The sequence below is a fragment of the Trichosurus vulpecula genome, chromosome 9 (genome assembly GCF_011100635.1).
Source record: "Trichosurus vulpecula isolate mTriVul1 chromosome 9, mTriVul1.pri, whole genome shotgun sequence".
Taxonomy (NCBI): domain Eukaryota; kingdom Metazoa; phylum Chordata; class Mammalia; order Diprotodontia; family Phalangeridae; genus Trichosurus; species Trichosurus vulpecula.
In genome coordinates, this window is record NC_050581.1 from 112,937,688 (window position 1) to 112,957,938 (window position 20,251).

At 42.1% G+C, this 20,251-nt stretch overlaps 1 protein-coding gene across 2 annotated transcripts in view; it reads right to left on the minus strand.

Annotated features, from left to right (window-relative positions):
* KLHL18 (kelch like family member 18) overlaps window positions 1-19,472 on the minus strand; it is an 87,396-nt gene extending 67,924 nt beyond the window's left edge. The window contains exon 1 of one of the 2 annotated variants that reach the window (XM_036738546.1): window positions 19,204-19,472. In XM_036738546.1, coding sequence (XP_036594441.1) covers window positions 19,204-19,332 — 129 coding nt within the window. In that variant the 5' untranslated portion in view covers window positions 19,333-19,472. The remainder of the gene's footprint in view (window positions 1-19,203) is intronic. The other variant, XM_036738545.1, reaches the window with a different exon arrangement.
* Between the last annotated feature and the right edge of the window lie 779 nt (window positions 19,473-20,251).

Genomic DNA, 20,251 nt, shown 5'->3' on the forward strand with positions numbered 1-20,251 from the left:
TCCTAACTAAATTTGTACTATTTGAGTATTACCTTGCCTGATTTATTCATGGGAAGCTTTCACAATCTTGTATCCCATACAAAATGATATAAAATAGTATAATATTTTCCACAATACAGAAGGTCCTCAAGTAATATTGGCTGAATTAAACTATGAACTACCCACCACTTGTTGTAGCATACCTACCTGGAAAACATCTCATTATAGCCACCAATATTTAGGCCCATTTTAGTTGCACATATACTGCCCAAGGCATGTAGTCAAGTCATCCTGTGCTTAAAAATACCAATCATTCTTTCCCTGTAGGAAAAGTTCTTTAAATAAACAATTAAACATTGGCCTTTGCCTTTAAAAAGTCCACTATATACTTTAAAAAATCCTTATTTTTGTTATTTTCCAAAATGAGGCTCTGAGGCCCAAGTGCTACTATACTACCTTCAAATTTCAAGTTTATTTAATAAATGTTTGTGAATTTGCTCAACAAATGTTCATTGATAGCTTAGCATTTATTTGTGACATATTCTAGACAATGTGGGATTATGGAAATGTGTAAGTCCTTGCCCTCCCAGTGCCTACAATTATAGTTGGGAAGATAAGCACACAAATAACTATACGGCAAATGCCATATGAACAAGAGAGCTATGGCACGCTATAGGAGTTCAGAGAAGGGACAGAGCACTGTAAGCTGTCATCAAGAAAGGCTCTATGAAGGCTGTGGAAATTGACGTGGACTCTAAAAAAATGATTATAGATAAGTAGCACTACACAATCTTGAAACCTGAAGAGAACTGAGAGATAGAAACAAATGAACCCCCTTTGTCTGATGAATCCTATGGACCCCTTTTCATGATAATGTTTGTTGCCTACATTTACAATGAAAGGAGATGCTAAATTTCAGTTGGAGGTTAGTGAAAATAAAGATGTAATTTTTTTCCCCATCTAAGTTTACAGAGTCCCAGAAACTCAGCAACAGTCTGCTTGGGGGGCAAGGGGGGAGGGTCTGTGAAGTCCAGGTGAAGAAACCCTATTATAGACCGGCTCCTAACTGAAGCAGGATACACTTTTATACATCCCAGACAAAGGATCATTAGCCTCTGCCTGAAGACATCCAGTAACTTACTACCTAAGACAACCAATTCCATTTTAGGATAGATCTATTATTAGCAAGTTGTTAAGACAAAATCTGTTTCCTTTTTAACTTGGTCTTAGGTTCAGCCCTATGTGACAGACCTAAGAGATAAGAAGGAGGGAGGGCATGTAAGACTAGCATGAGTAAAGGTTTAAAGGCAGAAAAATACAAGGCACATTCAGAGCCTGTGTGGCAAATAAGATTGGCTTGACTTTGGTAGACAGGTGGGGGGGGTGGGGGAACAGTAGACAGGTAGAGAGAAGTGATACAGAGGCAAGAGGGAAGTCAGACAATAGAAAGCTCTTCAACATTACTAGCTGTGTGACCATGGGCGAGTCATTAACTTTTCTGGTCCTCAGTTTCCTCATTTATGAAATAAAAATACTGAACTAGAAGGCCTCTAAGGTGCCTTCCTGCTTTGTATCTAAGATCCTGATGATCCAGATTCCTGATTCCTACCAGGCTACTGGATTTTATCCTGTGCACCATGGAAATCAAATGAGAGTTTCCGTGCAAGAGAAGAGCCTGGTTAGAATGTTTTGTAAAGATTAATCTGGTCAGAGAGCTCACAATGGGCTGCAAAGGGGAAGAACTAAAGGGAAGAAGGCTCTTGATACAACGTGGCCATAGGTAATGAAGGCCTAATAGCCAACATGGGCAGCACAAGAATAAAAAGGAAGAAAGGATAGGAAAGAGATTTCAAAGGAAGAAATGAAGGCCTTGGGGACTAAGGGGATACAACGTCATCAAAGGAATGGCTGCCTCTCTCCTAAGGAGTGGCAGAGTATTTCTTCTGTGATTTAGTCAATGTGGTTGGATGAAACCCTTCCATGCCTCAGCAGATGGTTTCATGAGCTGCTATGCCAAAAAGGTTCATGCCCTTATTACCAAGGCCTTCCATATTTTAGTAGATCTATCCTTGAAAGTGAGACACATAATCCATCATCGGGCTTGGATGTGAAACATTTCCAACTCTGATAAGATCTGCCAGATCTGCACAGCCCTCAAGAGCCCAGGGTTACTTTAGCACTAGAATGAGACACCAGAGAGGTCTCTGGTAGAAAACAGAAGGTGATTTCACAGGTAAGAAGACAGATGATGTCCCTGATGTGTATGTAGGGGAAACTAAGATACATCACTTGACTTAACTACAAGCAAGGATATCAGCATTGCCAAGACTGAATGCCAAATACCCTAAATCTCAGGCCACAGGTCTGTCTATCCAAAATGTTACATGAAGGTCAAGAGACAGTCAAAGCCATTCAAATATTTAACCATGTGAACTCACTGAGCCACTTCCCTTTGCCTTTAAACAGAACTATCACAAGCTAAAAACAGTGAAGAGCTAATATACTAGTATACATCCAACCCTAGGGTTTACCAGGTTTCCCCTTGAGTGAGATGATATCTTGTAACTCTATTCACTTACGAGATGGTGATAATGATATTCCCATCTATTCCCATCATCATGACTAATACTGTAATTGCACTGAAGGTACTTTCAGCGGGTCTACAGAAAGTGAGCATGTGTCCAAACACTTTAATTCACTTACAAAAAAAATCATTCATTTTATAAACCTGCATGCTATCTGTCAAATGTTAAATATAAAAGAACAATAACAGAGGATGAATTGACTATTTTTACATGAACTCTATTGATCACAAAGATGAAAAGGAAATAATAACAATATAAAAGAGTAATAGTAAGATGGTGACTTGTCCCAGTGATTGTTTCTGTCTGAACTCCATTGAAAAAAAGATGAGAGGGGGCAGAGCCAAGATGGCAGCTAGAAAGCAGGGACTTGCATGAGCTCCCTGCCAGGTCCCTCCAAAAACCTATTAAAAATGGCTCTGAACAAATTCTAGAACTGCAGAACCCACAAAATAGCAGAGGGAAGCAGGGATCCAGCCAAGGACGGCCTGGATGGTTGCTGGATGAGGTCTATCACGCACAGAGCAGAGGGGAGCAGAGCTCAGTGTGGGCGGCAGCAGGACCAACCAGACCAGGAGCCGGGTGGTACAGGCCCTAGCGCCCTGAATTAGTGAGTTGTGGCAGTTACCAAATTTTTCGACCCACAAACACCAAAGACAACACAGAAGGTTAGTGGGAAAAGCTGCGGGGGACAGAGTGAAAAGAAGACAGAGTAAAAAGAGTTCGTGGTTCAGCCACTGCTCTGGGGTCAGCGGGGGTAATGCAACTACAGAACTACAGCTGCAGTTACTTCTGGCCCCAGGCTCACCTGGTGGGAGGAATTAAGTGGCGGATCAGAGCAGGAGTGCTTAAGATTTGCGTCAGGTCCGGGTTGGTGGTTCTTGAGGAAGGAGGAGTGCTGGTGTGGCAGAGCTGGCTGTATAGAAGTAGCTCTGAAATCAACGGAGCATCCCCTCAAGCTTGGAACAAAGTACTCCTTACTCTACAAGCAGTCATACCCCGACAAAAAACTCAAGGGTCAAGTAAGATGGCTGGGAACATGGCCAGGCAGCGAAAACGCACTCACATTCAGTCTCAGACTTTGGAATCTTTCTTTGGTGACAAAGAAGATGAAAACATACAGCCAGAAGAAGTCAACAAAGTCAAAGACCCTACATCAAAAGTCTCCAAGAAAAACATGAACTGGTCTCAGGCCATGGAAGAGCTCAAAAAGGATTTGGAAAAGCAAGTTAGAGAAGTAGAGGAAAAATTGGGATGAGAAATGAGAAGGAAGCGAGAAAACCATGAAAAACAAGTCAATGACTTGCTAAAGGACAACCAAAAAAATACTGAAAAAAATATTGAAGAAAACAACACCTTAAAAAATAGACTAACTAAAATGGCAAAAGAGCTCCAAAAAGCCAATGAGGAGAAGAATGCCTTGAAAGGCAGAACTAGCCAAATGGAAAAGGAGGTCCAAAAGACCACTGAAGAAAATACTACCTTAAAAATTAGATTGGAGCAAGTGGAAGCTACTGACTTTATGAGAAATCAAGAGATTATAAAACAGAACCAAAGGAATGAAAAAGTGGAAGACAATGTGAAATATCTCATTGGAAAAACCACTGACCTGGAAAAGAGATCCAGGAGAGATAATTTAAAAATTATTGGTCTACCTGAAAGCCATGATCAAAAAAAGAGCCTAGATATCATCTTTCAAGAAATTATCAAGGAGAACTGCCTTGATATTCTAGAGCCACAGGGCAAAATAGAAATTGAAAGAATCCACAGATCACCTCCTCAAATAGATCCCAAAAAGAAAACTCCTAGGAATATTGTTGCCAAATTCCAGAGCTCTGTATTAGGAGGGCAGAGTTTATAATCTCAAAGAGGATCATAAACATGTCTGAAACGTTCGGAACCGCCGGATATAAGAAACTCTCAAAGTAGAAGGCAAAAGAATCAAAACATATATTTAGGCTCCACAGTAACCAACCCATGAACCAGCAACCCCATTTTGATATATTGATCAAAGGCTTCCAGGCCCAATAAGTACGCCTTGAAAGAGTAACCAGGAGGCTACAGAGAAGCATGATTGCGTAAAGCAAAATCATGCTTACCCCTCTATGGTAATAAGATTACCCACTGGCCTGAAGTCTTTGTTCAGCTTCCTCCCGTAGGTCAGCTCTGCTACTGGCAGCTCCTGCTTCAGCTGTGGCTGTGGCTGTGGCTGTGACTGCAACTGTAGCTGTAACTGTAACTGTAACTGTAACTGTAGCCGTAACTGCCTCTGTAACTGTAGCTGTAACTGTAGCTGTAACTGCCTCTGGTTCCAACGGGAGCTGCTTTTAACCATCCAGCTTCTGCGGGGGTGCAAGGCACGCCGGGGAAAGCACAGGCCCCCCCCAATCTGCCCAAGCAAGGCGAAGGGGTCGACCAGAAAAGCACAGGCCCCCTCCATCAGCTTAAGCAAGGGAAGCAAGGCGAAGGGGCCGACAAGCTTACTCCAGTCCAAGATACAAACAGCATTCAGTTCAGGGGAAAAAGCCAAACTAGTCAAGGGCACTTGTTGACTAAGTGCTAAGGAGCCCATTTTTGGTTGCCAATACAAGCTCCCAGGTCAAGGAGAAAATACTGCAAGCAGCCAGAAAGACACAATTTGAGTATTGTGGAAAAACAATCAAGATAACACAGGATCTAGCAGCTTCCACATTAAGGGACCAAAGGGCTTGGAATACGATATTCCGGAGGTCAATGGAGCTAGGATTAAAACCAAGAATCACCTACCCAGCAAAACTGAGTACCATGCTCCAAGGCAAAATATGGACTTTCAAGAAAACAGAGAACTTTCAAGCTTTCTCAGTGAAAAGACCAAAGCTGAATAGAAAATCTGACTTTCAAACACAAGAATCAAGAGAAGCATGAAAAAATAAACAAGAAAGAGAAATCATAAGGGACTTACTAAAGTTGAACTGTTTTGTTTACATTCCTACATGGAAAGATGATGTGTATGATTCATGAGACCTCAGTATCATAGTTGCTGAAAGGAATATGCATATATATGTGTATATATATATATATGTACATATATGTGTGTCTATGTATGTATATATGTATATATAGACAGAGGGCACAGGGTGAGTTGAATATGAAGGGATGATATCTAAAAAAATAAAATCAAATTAAGGGATAAGAGAGGAATATATTCAGAGAGGGAGAAAGGGAGAGATAGAATGGGATAAATTATCTCACATAAAAGTGGCAAGAGAAAGCAGTTCTGTAGGAAGGGAAGAGGGGGCAGGTGAGGAGGAAAGAGTAAATCTTGCTCTCATCGGATTTGACCTGAGGAGGGAATACCATACACACTCAATCGGGTACTTTACCCCACAGGAAAGAAGGAGGAAGAAGATAAAAAAGGGGGGACAATAGAAGGGAGGACAGACAGGGGGAGGAGGTAATCAAAAACAAATACTTTCAAAAAGGGACAGGGTCAAGGGAGAAAATTCAATAAAGAGGGATAGGTTAGGAAGGAGCAAAACATAGTTAATCTTTCACAACATGAGTATTGTGGAGGGGTTTTACATAATGATACGCATGTGGCCTATGTTGAATTGCTTGCCTTCTTAGGGAGGGTGGGCGGGGAGGGAAGAGGGGAGAGAATTTGGAACTCAAAGTTTCAAAAACAGACATTCAAAAACCAACAAAAAAAAAGTTTTTGCATGCAACTAGGAAACAAGATACACAGGCAATGGGGCATAGAAATTTATCTTGCCCTACAAGAGAAGGGAAAGGGGGATGGGAGGTGAGTGGGGTGACAGATGGGAGGGCTGACTGTGGAACGGGGCAACCAGAATACATGCCATTTTGGAGTGGGTGGGAAGGTAGAAATGGGGAGAAAATTCGTAATTCAAACTCTTGTGAAAATCAATGCTGAAAACTAAATATATTAAATAAATTAAATTTCAAAAAAAAGAAAAAAAGATGAGAGAGAAAAAAGTGACAACAGCAGCTTATAATTAGTAGCACTTTTTGGGGGTGACAGACCCGTGAATTCATTGGCACACAGAATTTTCGGTGAGGAAGCCCTCTCTCCCAATGCAAATGGGCTCTGTTCTGCACCTTATAATCTTGGGGGACTGCCTGGGAAACTGAGGGGTCATGTGGGATTGAGCCACTATGTGTCAGAGATGGGTTTTGAACTGAGGTCTTCCTGTCTCCAAGATCAGCTCTCTATTACAACATATTGCCTTCCAAACAGATTTGTCAATGCTGACCAAGAGCTTTACATACATGATCTCTTAATCCTCACAACAACCATGGCAGGTAAGCGAAGGCTATTATTATGTTCATTTTACAGGTGAGGAAACTGAGGCTCAGAGTGAATACATGACTTGCCCAGGGTACAGAAGAGAGCCCTGCGGGTACACCAGTGCTTAAGGAGCAGACATGGAAGATAATCTAGCAAAGGAGACTAAGGATTGGTCAGACAGGGTGGAAAAGAACCAGGAAAGAACAAGGTCACAAAAACAGGAGGAAGTATTTAAGAGAAGGGGATGCTCAACAGTATGAAAGCTGCAGAAAGGTCAGAGGATGAGAACTGAGAACTGGTCATCTAATCTAGCACCTAAGGCATCACTGGTAAACCTAGAGCAATTTCAACAGAAGTGAGGAAAGAAAAGAGAGGCAACACGAATAGATGGCTTTTTCTCAGAATCTGATGGGAAAAGAAGAGGATCCAGAGACCAGTGATTTGTCTGAGGGAGGAACAGAAGCAAAGTGTGATCACAGAGGAGCCACAGAAGGAAGATTAGGAAGAGAGATGTCAAGGGGCAGATTGATCTTGCTAAAACTGAGTAAAACTTGAATTAGGAAAAAAAACTTACACCATTGACTTAGGCTTCGTGCACTTGGTAAAATAGGTTGTATTCTACAGTTGGGAACTAGATCTGTAAGCACAAGCATGACAGACACTGATATTACCTTGTTACTTTTCCATAGTGTTGAGTTCAATGCTCACAGATAGAAACATACATAGAAAAGCTTTCTGCTTTCTTGACTTAAGTACAACGAGAGTTTTCCAAGAGGGTAATTAATGACTACTTTCAGGTATTATTCTTATACAGAGTCATGGCTTAACCATTCATGGACATGTAATTAGTTCAAAAAACGTGCAAATGCCACCAAACACAACTTGTTAGTAGCTACAACTCTGAAACTTCCTTTTGTCCCAGAAAAGTATACAGATACACAACCTATTATTTTTTCACATCTTCAATCAACTACATGCTTTGGTTCCTTTACAATCTACGTTTGATTACATCACTCTTCACCTACTTCCTAACTGTTATTAATGGGAATGACAAATCTGCCATGAATGAAACACATTGTGCAGTCTGGCATTCCAGCAAACCTGGTATACAAGTCTCTGCAGGAAGTCATTAAAGGGTTACAGCTCAGAAAAATAACAAGAATTTGCAATTATGCAAGGAAGCTCTCTACTTAGCATCACTTCCCCTCTCTGGGCCCCAGTTCCATCATACATACAAGAAGGGACCTAGACCAGATGAACTCTATGCTCTTTCTAGTCTTAATTTTATGTTACTTTCCACTCAATGTTTTTTACAGAAGTCATGAGAAGTCAGGGAAAAGCACATCTAGTCTTAACACTCTAGTGGAGAACAAAATAATGAGTGGAGAATTTATATGGTATTATAGGAGATACAGCTTAGTACAGACTATGGAGGCCTTGAATGCCAGGCATACAGGGCATTAATAGTGATGTTTACAGACAAATAAGACAAAAAATATGAAGGTCTAAACTCAACCTAACAGAGGAACTATTAAAATTATTGTCATAAGGTAATACCACAGGAGTACAAGGGGGTTTTTAATGAGATGATAATTTACAAAAATAGTGGATATGTGTCATGCAAGCCCCATGTAGATGCCCAGCTGGCACTCCTTTCCAATCAAAATGCAGATTTCAGGACCCATAGCAAGATCTCTGGACTCTATATCAGGGTTCTTCACTAATCTGGTGAAGCTTCTAGACACCTTCTCAGAATAATATTTATCAATGCACAGCCTTAACCTCTGCTCTAGAGTATGGTATTTAATGCATACTGAAGTCTCTTAGGGTTTTTATTGGTATTTTTAAAACTACTATATAAATGTAGCATTAAGCACAATCTTGTTATCAAGGGGTTTTGTGTCACTGTCCTTAGAGAATGTATTTTTGTAGATAGCTTTATTTAAGTGTTTGTGAGAAAGTGTTTGTTGATTCAAAAAAAAATGCATCAACCTAAAAAAAAAACTATCTAAAATTACTAGTTGATAGAATATTACGAGGGAAAAATGCCTTTCCCCAATTTCACACACTTGTTTTTGTTCCCCTCCACGGTTGCCTATGATGCTCATCATAACAATTTCCTCTCTCCCAAAGGGGGTGGGGGGTGGGGTGGGGGTTGTTGGGGAGGAAGAAGGCATGACCAATAGACTATGATTTGTCCCAATAGCAGTATCAACTTCCTAGAGACAGCCCTGCTACCAAACACAATGAATTCTGACCCATACAGTACGTAACAATAGGTATCACACTAAACATTTATTGTACCAACAAAACTGCATGATTCATGGGTGTTTTTATAACTTATCTTTTATCTGTATTAATTGCCCTTCTAGGAGAACAATTCTTTCTATTGCCATTCATTCAAGCAAAATGAGACAAAGGTGGTCTTTCATCCACCCCAGAGCACACTCTACTCTGAACTACTTCCATCACAGAGACAACCCTGACAGATTTCTGTGAGCTTAGGATAATCAGAAATCCAGCCAAATCAGCACTTCTTTCCCTAATCTCATCTGAAACCAGTTGCCATCTGCTGCTATCACAGCATTATCGATGGGGTTTTTTATCCTAACAGTATCAATTGGTACCTCTGAAAAGTTGTCTAAGAGATTCCCCCATGGGTTTACTAAGAACCAGGCAAGTGGGGAAAAAAGACAATCCTTACTATGAAAAGAAAAGAGGCTTTTAGCAGTATTGTCTGTGAACAGAAGGGCTCTGTATGGCTGCTTTTTCTCTCCAAGGTTCCTTCCTTTGATTTCATTAGAGGAAGAGCTGCGGGACAGGTCCTTGGCCCAATTCTGTCACCAGTGACATAGATGAAAGCATGCTTATCAAATTTGTAGAAAACAGAAAGCTAGGAGGAACAGCCAGCACGTCAGATGGCAGAACTGAGATCCAAAAGTCAGGAGAGGAAAAAGATCCAAATCTAATAAGAGGAAATTCATTAACAATAAATGTAAAGTCCTACATCTGGGTTCAAAAAATGAACTGTACAGGATGGGGAGAGGCCTGGCTACAAATAATTTTTTGTGAAAAGTGATCAAGGGATGTTGGTGAATTCCAAGCTTAATGAGTTAACAATGTTAATTAACACAGTAGCTAAAAAAGCTGACGCGATCTTAGACTATGTGAACAGAAGTGTAGCATTCAAAATAAAGGAAACGCTAGTCCAGCAGTCCTTTGTACTGGTCAGGCAGGATCTGTTTAATGTTCACTTCTGGGAATCTCATTTTAGCAAGGACGTTGACAAGTTGGAGCATACAGGGATACAATCAGTAAGGTGAAGAAAACTATGTCACGTCAAGGGTCAGATGAAGAAATTGAGGACATTTAGCCTGGAAAAGAGAAGGTTTAGAAGGAATATGATCATGATCTTCAGCTATCTGAAAGGCGGTCATGTGGAAGAAAAATTAGGCCTATCCTCCTTAGCTCTAGAGAAGAGAGCTAAGAGCAAAGACTGTAAGTGGCATGTAAGAAAAAAACACCCTAATAATTAGGGCTATGCCCAAGGAAAATGGGCTGCCTCAAGGAGTACTGAGGTCTTTGCGCAAAGGCTAGAAGACCACTTGTCAGGAATGAGGTAGAGAGGACTGCCACTCAGGCAGAGGCCAGGCAAGAAGCCCTCTAAAGTCCCCTCTAGCTCTGAATTTCTATGATTCAATGAATACTATGGAATTGGATCTCTGGCCTTGGTAATTTGTTTTATCTCCTCTCAGCAAAAGGAAGAGAAGATGAATGCAACTGAAATCCTACAATGGCCCAATGAATCTGTATCACCAAACACTGCCCCTCCCTAGGAGAAAAGGCCTGTTCTTCTAGAATGGAAATTCCTTTAGCCTAAATCTCGAGTCAGCTAGGCAGTACAGCGGCCACAGCACTGGGACTGGAGTCGGGAAGAACTGAGTTCAAATCTACCCTTAGACACTGCCTACCTGTGTGACTCGGGGCAAGTAAATTAACCTCTGTTTGCCTCAGTTTCCTCAACTGTAAAATGGGAATAAGGGCAGCACTTCCCTCACAGGGCTGTCATGAGGACCAAATGAGACATTTGTAAAGCACTGAATACAGTGTCTGGCACACTGCAGGTGAGATGTAAATGTGCACTCCCCTCTCCTTACCCATCACCTCACCATCATTTTATTCCCCCACCACAGGCCTAGTAGAAGCAGGGTTCTATACATGCTTACAGAATTAATGTTTAGTGAATACATATGTCCTTTTTGTATCTATAAGCCTTTTGTAGAATCTTTTTTTACTGTCATTCCTTGTAAGAAATGTTGGCAATATTAATAAGATATTTTGGCAAGTACACTTCAACTGTCTCCAAGAAAAGTGAATAAATAGATTACCTAGCATTGAGATTTTATACAACAGCACAAGAAAAATAAGCTAAGGAAACACAGTGTGTGTCACTTTAATAAAATATTTATGTTACAAGTTATCTTTTTTCTCTTAAGCAGCCATCAGAGCTTCCTGAAATAAACTGACAAAGTTAAATGAATAAAAATTGACTGGTGATAATAGCTGGGAGAAGCCACTAAAGAAGCTGTGGTGGGCTTCTGAGGATGTGCAATTTCAAATGCTTCTGAAAATGTCCTCTGTTTGTCTGTCTCTGTCTCACACCCACATACACATCATCTTTAGTTTCTTGAAAGGGTTACAACAGAGGTGTCAAACACACAGCCTGACAAACAGACAGCCCACAGGCACATTCGGCCCACAAACACTCCTGAATGTGGCCTAAATGAGATTAAAGTATAGTTTCTATCTGGTCTTAACGTGTTGATACATTAATAAAAAAAATCTATAAATATGTGTGGTTTTCTGAGTCAACATCTTAGGTATGGTTTGGTGGCCCTCGTTTCTATTTCAGTTTGATAGCACTGATGAACAACGTTAAAATCACCAAAGCAGAAGGCACTGGGGGCCTGCCCTTGTGGCTACCTCTCCCTAGCCTACAGATTTCATCAGTCTCATCTGCTTACTTGATGTGTGGGTACCAATGACATAGAAATGTCTGAAGGACAGAGACTATACTATTTTTATCTTTCTATCTATCCCCAGAGTCTAGTACAGTGCCTTTGTACCCAGCAGGCTTGAAAGGTCTACAGTTAGCTTATTTTTCAGTAGGATATGAAATTGTTTTTTTTTAATGTTCTTTGATCACCTAGTCACTTACCACTAATATGTTTTGCACCTAGTACTACTAAAGACTGTGTTAAGTTTGAACCATTTATTTTGCCTGCTAATAAGGTCCAGACTCTGAGCTTATTTTCAACACCTTAAATAAATAAATAAATAAAATCCATCAAACTCGGAAGAAACACATGCACCTTCAGAGAATCTTTGGCAGAACGGGGGGAAAACCCTGGAATGAGTCAGGAAAACTAGATTCTAGTCCTAGTTCTGCTACTAACTAGCTTGTGTGACCTGGTTCACGTCACTCCTCCTTTCTACAGTTCAGTATCCGCATCTAGAAAATGAAAGTTGAATTAGATTATCTCTGAAGGCCTGACATTCTACAGCTCCTCTGGTCTGGCATGCTGTAGCCTCAATTTTTACTGAGTTATGAGTAATTATGAGTAAAAATGCAGATTTTTTTTTAGGCCTCTCAGTTTCTGCAACTCTGGAAGAAGTCAGAACAATGATTTTAAAGAAAGGAAAACAAAATTTATTGTGTACCTCTTCCATGTAAGATGTCTGATTATCTACAGGCATTGTCCAAAGATGACCTGGAGTTGAACTTCAGGTGTCATTCTCTTTCCTAGACTACTGAGTTTTGGGTTTTTTTTTTTTTAATACGTAGAAGCTTTCCAATACTGGGAAAGCTATTGAACATTGTGGTGATGGTGCTTCAGAAATATATAGCAAGGATGATAAAAAGGAGTATGTTCTTATTACAATCCCTCCACTAACAGCTTCATTGTTGCATGGAGGTAACTCTGGGTTTTCAAAGGCTAGGCCAGCAAAGCCCATGCTCTCACAGGCCCTACAGCAGGCTGGAAAGACTTCAATGAATGGGTCCAGCAAGGACCAATCTGGCTAGACTCAGAATGTGTTACCTATCATCAGGTGTCTAGCAATGATGAATATCTTCAACCACAGCAGCTCACAAAACCACAGCAACTCACTAAAGAGTGGAGAGGTTAAGATCTGCATCAGTAAATGGACTACCAATGAGATCATGGCTCCTTGGGACATGCCACTATCAAGACTTTGAACTGACTATCTGATGAACACTTAAAAAGATTATGATTTGACTTGATTGACATTTTCAGAGAACCCTGATTCAAAGTACGTAAGTTTCATTCATTAACCCTCCCTCTTTTTATTTCCTATCCTAGACTCAGATAAAATGACTAGCCACAGAGCAAGAGGGAGAAAGGGAGGGCTGTGCAGTACAAGGATGTAAGCAGTGTTGTAAAGGCTACTCTCCTCATGTTCATGACAAAAGGTGCAGGCACACAGACACATTGAATATTTTCAAAGTGGAAGTACCCGTCCCCAGAAAATGTTCTTAGGAAAAGGGATGCCTTACTTTGTAATATACATGGAACATGCTCCAAGAGAGGGGGGAACAACACACCATAACCTGGATTCTTTCTCTATGAACCAATCCACAGGGATCCAGTTCAAGGGCTGAGGAGAGGCTGAGAGAACAAAGGATTCAATCTTGTGTAAATATCCTAAAGGTATTACATGCAGCAAAACAGTAGCACAAAATGCTGACTCCCAGAAATCCTCCCCAACTGGATATCCTCCAAAAGCCTTAGGGTGAGCCACAATGAATGCTGCTCAGCTTGTAACTCAATTTTCCAGGGAGTACCTCTCACACAGGGTGTACCCACCCACATTGTAGCTGGTGTAAACTTCTTCGGTCATGTGCTTCGCCAGAATTTCCTAATAAATGACTGGAAAGAGACCAGGGCTGACTTCTGAATGATTAATTATTCATGCTAAAAAGATCCTCCTGGCTCCATGTTTCTGCAGGATTCTCTAAAAGTCAGTTCTAATCAATCACTGAGGATGAATCCCAAAGGACTGGGTGGATGTGGTAAGGGGTCGATGGAAATGGTTTCTGTATTAACATGCACACGTGAACGCACACAGAGCATGCATTTAAAAGCAGATACTTTGGGAAAAGCCATTGGCCCATACTCTTAAATTAGAAGGAAAAGAAAGTTGAACAGTTCAGAGGATCAGCTGTAAAGAATTTCAACATTTCTTCTGAAACACAATGGGCTTTTCTTTCTGAACATCTGAACACATTCTTGCCCCTTGTGTTAAAAGATGTCATTGCTAATAGTATTTTCATGGGGATACTCAGATCAGCAGGGCCTATGAATAGGGTATCCTTTAATGAGTAGCTATATCAATTCCAAATGAGTTTGCTGATGTAACACTCTATATAATAACGTATATGGCATACAAATGGCATGTGTTAACATGCCCTCCAATTACATTCCTATTGGAGAATACTTTGCTTCCTTCTCCACCTAAAATTACATCATCAAGTAATTTAGTATTAAAAAAAAACTGAACAAGATTCCAGACTCAAGTAGACTTTGATGAGAAATTGTGCACCCAGCATCAAGTGGGCAGAAAAAAAATACTGCAATACTGTATTTCATCCAAGTTCAAATATGAGCCATAAGAGACATCCCACTAGGGTAATGTGGACCAAGACCCAGGGAAAGTTAGGTGAGAAGCAACCTTTTGGAGGTGAAGAAGAGTAACAGGAATACTTTCTCTCCTACATTAGAACAAGATTCAAGTCACACCTTTGACACTTACTAGCTGTGTTCAAGACTGGGTCACTTAATTTCTCTGAGCCTTCCTTTCAAACACCATCTCTAAAATAGGAGTAGGAGTAATAAACCCACAGTACCTACCTTAACGCATTGGTGTGAGGATCAAATAAGATAAATTGCATACAGCAGCACTTTGTAAACCTTAAAGTGCTCTATAAATGCCAGCTGCTATTATTATGCGCACAGAGGTGACAGCTGAAGAAACGGGAGGTTTTGAAATCACTGAGGGAAAGAACATAGAGTGGGATGAAAGGTGAGAATGGAGCCTTTGGGACTGCCAACACTTAGAAGAAAAGGAGTAAGAAAGAACAGTTAGAGAAAGACAAGCAGAAGAGTACTGTCACTCACCAAAGCCAAGGGAGGAGGAGAGAGCAACAGTATCAAATGCTGTAGAGAGATCAAAGAAGATGAGGAGCAAGAAAAGGCTGCTTTATTTGTCTAATAAATAGATCAGGGGTAACTTTGGAAGAAGTTTGGGTACAATGCTGGAGGAAAAGCCTGATTGCAAAGGGTATAAGTATGAAAATGCTGAAAGGAAGTGGAGGAGTAATGGTAGCCTATACTTTCAGTAAGTTGAAGAACTCAGGGAAGAGGAAAAAAGATGGTAGCTTAAGAAGTTAGCAGAATCTTGTCTAGGTTTTTCTTTAGGAAAGGGGAGATCAGAACACGTCTAAAGGCAAAAGGGATGAAAACAGTATAAAGGAGAGATTGAAGATATAAAGGAGAGTAGATAACTGAAAACAAGGGTGTGAAAAGGTAGGAAGAGATACAATGATGGAAACAAGTAGAGGAACCGGGCTTGGAAAGAAATTGGCCAGTTATTTTTTGGAGAAAGGCAGAAAGGATGAGAGAATGTGTGAAGATACAGAAATTTAGAAATGACAAAAAGGAAAGCTGAGGGAGTCCAAGTTAAATCATCTCTTTCTTCTTAGTAATGGAAGTGGGAGAACTTGAGAAAAGTGAAAAGATTTAGAACTTGATATGGGGAAGGTGGTCAGGAATCTACCAGGGATTGAACAAACAAGTAGGCAGAAATTGCTAGCGGAGTCACCCCGGTTTTGTGACTTTATCCAGTAACATTTGGCAGCCTGGGTCAAGAAGGAAGATGAGTAAAAAGTGGAATATGCCCAAGACTGATGAGTGGCAAGGCCAACACACCTGGACAAGGGGAGGATTCTAGGATACTCTCAAGGATATTATGGAAATGGCCAACAATGGCATCCGAACTTCACCATGAGACCTGGGGTGATAGCTTTGGAAAAGCAAAGAGTCAAAGAATTTGAAAACAAAAAAACCGGTAAAGTAGGTGTGAGTTAGATGGAAAGAATAGAAGAGACTATAATCACAATGAAATTTCACATTTTAAGACCTTGGAAAGTAGAGTAGTTCCAAGTGACTGAGATTGTCATGTATGTTAAATGTAACTATATGGAAGAACTATAAATTTAACAAATAACAACAAACAGCACCAGAGAGATACAAAGTTTAAATCAAATACGATCTCAGCCCTCAAGACTATACAGTTGAGTACAAGGATTAGAAACACAGATAACTATAATGCTCAACATTAGATGATAAGTGTGAGACATTACAAAAGTGATGAGAAATAGAAACTCTTTACCAGCAGAAGAGGAAGTGAAAGGAAGGTCTGGGGAAAGCTTCCCACTGTAAGAGATGGCATTTGGGCTGGACTTTAAAGGATAGGTAGGAATTCAACAAGTGAGTGGAGAAGAGGTAGGATATTCTACATTAGCAAAGGCATGAGATTAAAGGACAGACAGAGCAATGTCCACTTTGGCTCGAGGATAGTGGTAAGTGAAGGGAAAGAACGATATAAGGCTGGAAAGGCAAGGGGGTTTCAGGTTGTTGGAGACCTTAAGCATCAGGCAAAAATTTTGAATATTACTCACTAACAAGGAGTCACACAGAAGCAGCAACTCTAATTCTTTTCTATGTTGTTCAGAAGTTAATGAAACCAAGACTTTTTTTCTCCTCCATAACATTTCCAAGAGAAGTTCTTTTCCTGCTCCTACCCTCACCATAATGGGCAAATCTCTGATCCAAGCATTCCAATCCTAGAACAGGAGCCAGTTTCTTTTCACCAGATAGCCATGACCTCCTTGTCAATCAGCCTGTCATAATCATGTGACTCCACTATTTATATATCTCCAATAACTTCTGCTGCTTCATGGCAAAATATAAATTATTCACTCAACCTGAAAATCTCATTTGTTCTCCCTATCTGCTCAATTTCTTTCACTTGAATCTGTCCTCCAGCCCCGCAAAAGAATATCACCTTCCTCCCCTTCAAGAAAATATGCTTTCCCAATTAAATGTAGGTTAGATGAGGGGGTTTCTTTACATCTTGGCTCTACATGGGAGCTAAAAGAGGAAAACAGAAGGCTCCTCAATACCATTAAAATACGTGAAAAAAATATGCATCTCTTCTTCATAGAAAGGGGTCCCATACTCAATACTGAGTAATCACTTTGATACACACCCTTCTAATAAATCGATAAACAAACAAGCAAAAAAAATAGTCCTTGCCCTCAAGGAACTTACATTCTATGGGGCAAACAAGTGTATGAAAATGAGTAAAAAATTATATAGAAATTAAATACAAAGTAACGGGAAGGAGGAGTGTAGAATGGTAGCTGGAAGGATTCAGGGAAGGCCTCATATAGGAGAAACACTTATAAAAGAAACTTCTCATACGGGAGAAACACTTAAGCTGAGCTCTGAAGGGATTCTAGGAGGTAATATTCAGCATCTTCCTGACCAACTCCTGCCACCCCCACCCCTCATAATGTCATCACCTCCCTGCCTTTCTTCTCTAAGATGCCCAGCTTTTTTCTCTCCTACAACTTCTTTTTGTACCAAAAGGCCAGCCTCTGGTCTTCCCCTCACAACATCAGATCTCTCACTATCCCCTGACCATCCTCTCTCTCCCCTTTCTCTAACTCTCAATATCTTTTCTCTTTTCCTTCTTCATTTTCCCTCTCAAACCCTGATTCTCCCCACAGACACAAGGTCCAATGCACACCACCTAGAGCCTTCACACTGCCACAATGACCCCTCTTCTCATCTCCCACAAACCCAAACCCTCAGAACTTTCACTCTTTCTCCCCATCCCTATTCTCTCCTCCATTCTTCTTTCTTGCTCCATCTCTCCTTTCTCCTTCCTCTCTCATCTCTCCTCTCCAACCATTTTCTCATCTCATCTCTTCCTTGATCTCTCTCCTTTCTCTCTGTCCTCTCATCTATCTTCTCACTTCTTTCTCTCCTCCATTCTCTCAACCCTTCCCATCTATCCCTTCTGTCCCCCTTCTTTCTCCTCTCCCATCTCTCTTCCTTCTCTCTTCTGTGCTGTCTTTCCCCTCTCCCCCTCTTCTTTCACATCTAACTTTTCTCCTCCTGTTTTCTTCCATCTCTCTCCTCTTCTTTCCTCCTTTCATCTTTCTCTCCCTTCTCTCATCTCTACCTTCTCCTTTCCTTTCTCCTCCCCATTTTTCTCTCTTTTCTTCCCCCCTTCTCTCTCCCTTCCCCATCTCTCTTCCTTTTCTCCCTTTCTCTGCTTCCCATTTCTCCCATCTGTCTCTCCCTTTCCTCCCATCTTCCCCTTCTTTCTCCCTTCTCTCGTCGCTCTCTTCCTTGTTTCCCCCTTCACTCTTTCTTCTCTAATCTCTCTCCTCCTCCTCTTCTCTTTTCTCTCCCCCATCTATCCCTTTCTTGTGTTCCTCTTCTTTCATCTCTTTTCTCTCCAACTCTCCCTTTTCTCTCCCTCAATCTCCCCTATCTTTCTCTCTTCCCCCATCTCTTCCTCATCTTCCCCTTCTCTCTCCTCCACCATTTCTCCCAACTCTCTCCTCCCCATCTCTCCCCTTTCTCTATCCTCTCCATCTCTTATCTTTCTCTCCTTTCTTGTTTCCCCTTCTTTCTCCTTCCTATCTCTCTCCCCTTTTCTCCTTCTGTTCTCTCCTCTATCATCTCTCCCATCTCTCTTTTCTTTCTCCTCCCCATCTCTTCTCTCTCTCCTCTACCATCTCTCCCTTCTCTCTTCCACCATCTATCCTGTCCCTCTCCTCCCATCTTTCTCCTCTCTAACTTCCCCTTCTTTTTCTCCTCAGGCTCTCTCTCTCTTAATTCTCCCTTCTCTTACCTTTCTCTCTTTTCTCTGTGAACTCTCTCATCTTTCCCTCCCTTCTCTCCCCCTTCTCCTTCTCTCTCTCCCCCATTTCTCCCCTCTTTGCTCCATCATCTCTCCCTTCTCTCTCCTCTCTCACTTCCCCCGGCTCTCCCCTCTCTCTCCCTCTTCTCCTTCTCTCTCTCCATCTCTCCCTTCTCTCTCCTCCCCCATCTCTTTCTTCCCTCTCTCTTCTCTCCCTCTGCTCTCTCCTTGTCTCATTCCTCTCCCATCTCTCCCCTCTCCTTCTCTCTCTCCATTTCTCCCCTCTTTGCTCCATCATCTCTCTCTCTTCTGCTCCTCTTCCCCAAGTCCCAGCACCTTCAGGGTCACATCGCACAGCTTCCCCTGGCGCCGGATTTCCTCCATCACCCCGTATCCCCGGCTTGGCAGCTCCGACACAGAAAAATGCACAAGATCTTCCAGCTCCTCCACTCCGTCCTCCACCATCTTCCCCCACCCCGGAGGCCGGCCGCAACTGCGGCGGCAAAGAGTCTCCCTCTCCAACGACCCAACTGCACCAGCCCGGCAGCTTAGGACAGGTGCGGCCCCGAGCGGCCGCCGTAGTTCCGCCTTCCCGGAAACACCTAAGCCTCACTTCCGGCTCTGAACCGCCCTCCCTCTCGGCTGGCCTCGGGAAGCCCCGCCCACCTCCGCTTTCGCCTTCCTTTGCCCCGCCCCTCCCTCCCCCTCGGCTGTTTCCGGAGACTCCAGGTGGCGTCACGTCACCATAACGACGGTATACACATTTCTGCGCCACAGAGCCCTGAATATTCCCTTTCCCGCCTTGGAAGCCGGCTGGTTTGCTGCAGCTTTCTCTGGCGTCGCTTTCGCGGCTGCTCCCGCTGCCGCTGGACCTGGTGGGATCCCTGCCTTCCGGGGGGCGTAGGGAAGCTAACTGTGAATGGTAAGGAAAGGAGAAGAGACAGGCCTGGGTGCGAGAGGCCCACAGCAGCCCTAGGGCCTGATGCCCCAGGAGGAGGAGGAAGGGGGGGGGGGTGTCTCTAAAATAAGAATAGTCCGCATTTCTAGAGCGCTTCGAGGTGCTTTCCTCGCAGCAAACCTGTAAGGGGGGTAGATTGCCCCCATTGTACACAGGAGGACACTGAGGCTATCCCCAGGGAGCAAACTGTGACCCATCATAAGTTTGAAAGCTTGGGAGAAAGGGCAGAACATAGACTATCAGAGCTGGAAGGGACTGGAGAGACCATCTCGTTGAACGAACTCCCTCAGACGTAGCAAGGGACTTTCAGGTAGTAAGGAGGAGAGCTGGTATTTTAACGTGCTTCTTCCGACTCTAAATTCAGTTTGCTCTTCTCTGCCTCTGCAGAGTTGCTAACTCGCGTTTCCATAGTACTTTGACATTTAC